Here is a 5,046-nt window from a genome sequence, read left to right on the forward strand (position 1 = left end):
ATATATATATAGATATATATATATATATTGTATCACTACAAGTGATGTCCATGTAAGTGCTTGGTTTAACCTCAGAAGATTTAAAATAATCATTCCACCAGTTTCAAATCACCACTTAGTAAAGCAGCAATTTCATTTCTGCACAACTGAGCACATTTCTATATTAAAATACTCTTCTTCTTTCTTTTTTTTAATGCAAATATACAGACAAACATTCAAGCACACATCCCACACCCTCCCCTGGACACTAATACTGAATAAACATGAATAAGAAATAAAAGTTAACAAATTAAAGACTGGAACCACTCAGCAATTTACCGATTACAAAAGTATATCTATTCATTTATATACATATATACACATAAACATACAGGGGTATCATCCCTTTATTCTCTCTGACCAAATTTCATTAAACATATTTGACATTTAAAAAAAAAAATGAAGTCTGAAATTGTTAATTTGGCTAAACAGAAATGTTTGAGGTTTTGTTTTTGTTTTTAATTGAACACACTTAATTGAGTTTTTTTTTTTTTTTAAAAAAGAGAGTGTGTTAGGTGTTAGGTTTGACTTGTATAGTGTATTAGTTTAAACTTGGTGCTTTTTGCGAGCTGGCTAGTCCACCTAGAAAAAATAAATAAAATAATTGCATAAAAAATAAATGTAATTTAAAAAAAAAAAAAAGTATATATTTATATGATTTTTATAAAAAATAGAAAAAATAAAACACACTAGTATCTGTATGCATTTATAATTATTTGAATTAGAAATACATAAAAGAAAAAGCACGCAAAAGACAAAATGGATGATTTATTATGCTTGGTTAATGATTAGATTAACTTCCCAGACGGTTATGATCCTCTGCCTCCAACTCCCATCATACCCCGCGCTGATTTCTCCGGAAGAAAACCTCCGCTTTCCCCCTACTACTTCCTCTTTCCGTCAACGGAGTTTAGGTAGGACATCTCCTGTCTGATTCTCGTCCTAAAATCTGCTCTAAATCATGATTTTATTAGTTCATCCACTTTAAAGAAACATTTCTAAATGCGTATTAAATGTTAAAGAATATGTCCGACTGAGTATTTTAACGGCAGAGTTTAGTTTTGAAGCTTTAATTTGTGGTTGTGTGTAGCTCAGTGATGACATGGTGTAGTAACAGCGGTGTGTAGCGGCTAAAAGGCCGGTAGCCGCCATACACAGGATGAGTGTGTATGTTTTATGTTGTGTGTGAGCCGTTAGGAGAATATTGAAATCATTTAAGTTGTCTATAATTGTCAGTAAGTTGTCAACAAGTTGTTGTGCTACTGTCAAACCACTGCGAACAGTAACATTAGCATACAGTTGCGGTGGCTAACGTTAGCTTGCTAGGCTAAAGCTAGCTGTTAACTTGCATTTTGTCAGGACAGTGTAAGGTAATAGTTGTTTTAGCTCATTCCTGACACTGCTGCTGAAGCTACCTTACATTTGAGTAGGTGAATGTATTAATAAAGTCAGTAATAAGTCATTAGCATTAGCCACAGGCCCGTGAAGTTTGTACTCACATGTCAAGCTGGTAAATAACGCTGTCCTCTCGTCTTGTCTCAGGACACGATGGGACGTGTGATCAGGGGACAGAGAAAAGGTGCGGGCTCCGTGTTCAAAGCCCACGTCAAGCACAGAAAAGGTGCCGCTAAACTCCGTCACATTGACTTCGCTGAACGCCATGGTTACATCAAGGGGATTGTGAAGGTAAGTGGAGACTGTCATAGTCTTGGGAGATCAGGTAGAAGTTGGTGTGCTGAGTATGTCGTAAATTATGACACTGTTTTCCTCTGGTGGTCTATCCCTCTCTCAGGATATCATCCATGACCCCGGCCGTGGTGCTCCCCTGGCCAAAGTGGCCTTCCGTGACCCATACCGCTTCAAGAAGAGGACAGAGCTCTTCATCGCTGCTGAGGGCATCCACACCGGACAGTTCATCTACTGCGGCAAGAAGGGTAAGAGGCCATAAGTAGACTCTTAAGGCAGTGGTTCCCAACTGGTCTAGCCACAGGGTCCAGATTTATCCTTAGTCACTAGGTCGAGGTCCACACAGTTTAATACATGCAGTGTTGTGCTTGTGTTTGGCCATGTCATTGAGCTAGTTTGCGGTCTCTGTCATGGAGATGTCAGTTTGTCACTCACTATACAGCAGGAAACAGCACTTCAAAACAAAAGCTCTGTGCTGGATATTAATCGACATAGAAATAAAGTGTGTTTATTACAAACTTGACACCCCCGACCAGTTGGGATCACCTGCTCTAAGATGTAGCATGGAGTAGATGGACACAGCACACTAACTGTTGTGACTGCAGTCTAATGTCTTAACTCTACCCACAACTAAGTACTGCCATAAAGTCCTTTATAGACATGGGTATGACTTCATTTGTGCGTTGAAATAATTGTTTTTGCTCTAGAAATAAATGTCTGTTATGCAGGATCATTACAGATGCTTGCACATGGTCAAGTAATGGGTTTTTATCCTTCTGTTGTGGTAATTTTTTAAAGACACGGTGTCCTGTCTCTGCCACTTTGTTGCAGACATTTAATTTTAGCTGCTAATATAGATAATTGTGTAATATTTTCACTTTATCTAAAGTAAGTAAAGTCTTGCCACTGTAGCTTCAAAAGGAATCTGTCACTCACGATTTAGTCCTGAGTCCGGGACACAGAGACGTTAACTCCGTAAATTAATGAACATTTTAAGTGCAATGATGGTGTGAAGTGTTTCCCATTTGATCTAGTGAGATTGTAGTCATGGTTTTTAAATAAAAACTACTGATCTACTGGTTATGTCTAACAGATGCAGAAGAGTTGTGAGCTGAAAAATATTAACATTTGGAGATTAACCAGGATATGAAGTTGAAACCTTTTGAGCTTGATTGGTTGCACATCAGCCTCATTTTTAGAGCATCTTGGGCATGTTTTCCATCTTTCTATTGGCTTTGTATGCTGCCACAAGATGTTGTATTGCGAGCACGCTTACACTTACATCTTTCAGACTACAAGGAGAAGTTGCATCACTTGTCAGAATAATGTTAACAAAGCAGGTTCTTTAAAATGCAGTTCTTGTAATCAGGTTAAATTGGGTCATGGTGTGTGTGATGTTTCATCTTGAAGCGCGTTCCTCACCATCTCTTTCTCCCACAGCTCAGCTGAACATCGGCAATGTCCTGCCCGTCGGCACAATGCCCGAGGGAACCATCATCTGCTGTCTGGAGGAGAAGCCCGGTGACAGAGGCAAGCTGGCCCGCGCGTCAGGAAACTACGCCACGGTCATCTCACACAACCCTGAGACCAAGAAGTCCAGAGTCAAGCTGCCCTCAGGCTCCAAGAAGGTGATCGCCTCTGCCAACAGAGCTGTTGTCGGTAAGATACCTTTATGTTTACTCTAAACTAACATCGTCCGTATTGCATATTTAGTGTTTGAACTGAATGCGATTGCACCAGTGCACTTTCTGACCAGCTCTGCCCTGTGTATGCATGTTACAGGTGTGGTTGCTGGAGGTGGTCGTATTGACAAGCCCATCCTGAAGGCTGGTCGTGCCTACCACAAGTACAAGGCCAAGAGGAACTGCTGGCCACGTGTCCGTGGTGTGGCTATGAATGTAAGTCAATACCAACATACTGTGATATTTCTAATAAGTCAACACAGGGTGACGAACAGCTGACAGTAGTGAGAGATCAGATGGAGCATTGAATTTATTATGTGCATGTTTGAATGCAATTAAGCCAGATAATGAATCGCCAAACAGATTCTGCTATGTTGTGAATAGATATTGCTGGGATTTAAGTTGTAGTGTGTTGGTCTGGTTAAACAGTCGTACGTGTAGGTCATGCAGAACCTGGAGAAATGTTTAATAATAATCAATTGAAATAATTGACTGTCTGCTTTGTCCCATGGGGAGGCACCAACATGTGGAAGCATTTTGAGGGACAGGCCACTTAATATTGTCGTCATTAGATCATGTGGTTTAAACTTTGTGAAATCTAGGTTTTAGAAACACCAATAATGTCTGTCAGTATGAAGCACTTTGCGTGACTGTAGTGTCTAAAAATAAAATGACTCACCAAGTTGAAGCCTGTTCGGTGCTGGATCCCTGGAGCTAAGATGAAGTATTCTGCCATCCAAGTATATAAGACATTTCTGTGTAGAAACAAGGCAAACTGTTCAGCTTATTAGGAAAAGGAGAGGAGAGGAGGAAGTTGGGTCTTGTTCTCTGATTTAATGTGAGGATGTAGCTGCAGCAACAAATCCAACTATCATCAGACTAACACCCTGTTTCCTTTCCCTTCCCCCTCTCTCTGTGCAGCCCGTTGAGCATCCCTTCGGTGGTGGTAACCATCAGCATATTGGCAAACCCTCCACAATCAGGAGGGACGCACCTGCTGGTCGCAAGGTCGGTCTTATCGCTGCCCGTCGTACAGGCAGACTGCGTGGAACAAAGACCGTACAGGAGAAGGAGAACTAAATCTGACTGTCTTGATAATAAAAATGTGTTCCAAAGGAAGCAGCTCTCTCAGTTCATTTCTGGGCACACACACAAACAAAAACGTCAAATGTGAGACAGTGTTTAGACACTGGGGTGGTGAAATGATCAGGCAGATGAAAAACAGCAGGCCATTTTCACAGAGGATATTGTGGCAAGTCACAGAAGGAAACGCAAAGGTTGAAATTCTGAAAGTAATAATAAACTCCATTTAGCCAGTTAACTCACTGTCACAGCGTACCTGGACACCTGGGAAGTACAGAGCTATTATCTTAATTTGTGAGGTCTTTATTGTCAAACTCTCATTTATCTTTTTCTTGTCAAAACGAGTCAAGTCCACATTTCACCTTCAAACCTACCACTCGACGTAATACTATCTTTTTACTCAATACATACCTGTTGGAAAAGCTCACCTATAACAACCATATTGCTACATAAAACTTGCCTCTGCATCTTACCACATATACACTACCTGCAGTGGTTGAACAGGAAAAGATTTGACCAAAAAATGAGTTAAATTTGGTTAAAAAAATTTTAAATT

The 5,046-nt window shown here is 40.2% G+C and overlaps 1 protein-coding gene across 1 annotated transcript; it reads left to right on the forward strand.

Annotated features, from left to right (window-relative positions):
- Nucleotides 1-882: 882 nt before the first annotated feature.
- On the forward strand, nt 883-4,526 carry rpl8 (ribosomal protein L8). The gene is made up of 6 exons (XM_050049843.1): nt 883-953; nt 1,582-1,725; nt 1,832-1,973; nt 3,166-3,384; nt 3,508-3,623; nt 4,329-4,526. The coding sequence occupies exons 2-6, from the start codon at nt 1,588-1,590 to the stop codon at nt 4,485-4,487; spliced, it is 774 nt and encodes a 257-aa protein (XP_049905800.1). The 5' UTR covers nt 883-953; nt 1,582-1,587; the 3' UTR covers nt 4,488-4,526.
- Nucleotides 4,527-5,046: the final 520 nt, after the last annotated feature.

Source organism: Epinephelus moara, chromosome 7, assembly GCF_006386435.1.
Source record: "Epinephelus moara isolate mb chromosome 7, YSFRI_EMoa_1.0, whole genome shotgun sequence".
NCBI classification, from domain to species: domain Eukaryota; kingdom Metazoa; phylum Chordata; class Actinopteri; order Perciformes; family Serranidae; genus Epinephelus; species Epinephelus moara.

Excerpts from the sequence above, each read along its gene's own strand:
- rpl8 (XM_050049843.1), top strand. The coding sequence starts at position 1,588 with ATGGGACGTGTGATCAGGGGACAGAGAAAAGGTGCGGGCTCCGTGTTC. Across the intron at positions 1,726-1,831 it reads ACATCAAGGGGATTGTGAAG|GATATCATCCATGACCCCGG; the intron begins GTAAGTGGAGAC and ends TCCCTCTCTCAG. Across the intron at positions 1,974-3,165 it reads CATCTACTGCGGCAAGAAGG|CTCAGCTGAACATCGGCAAT; the intron begins GTAAGAGGCCAT and ends TTTCTCCCACAG.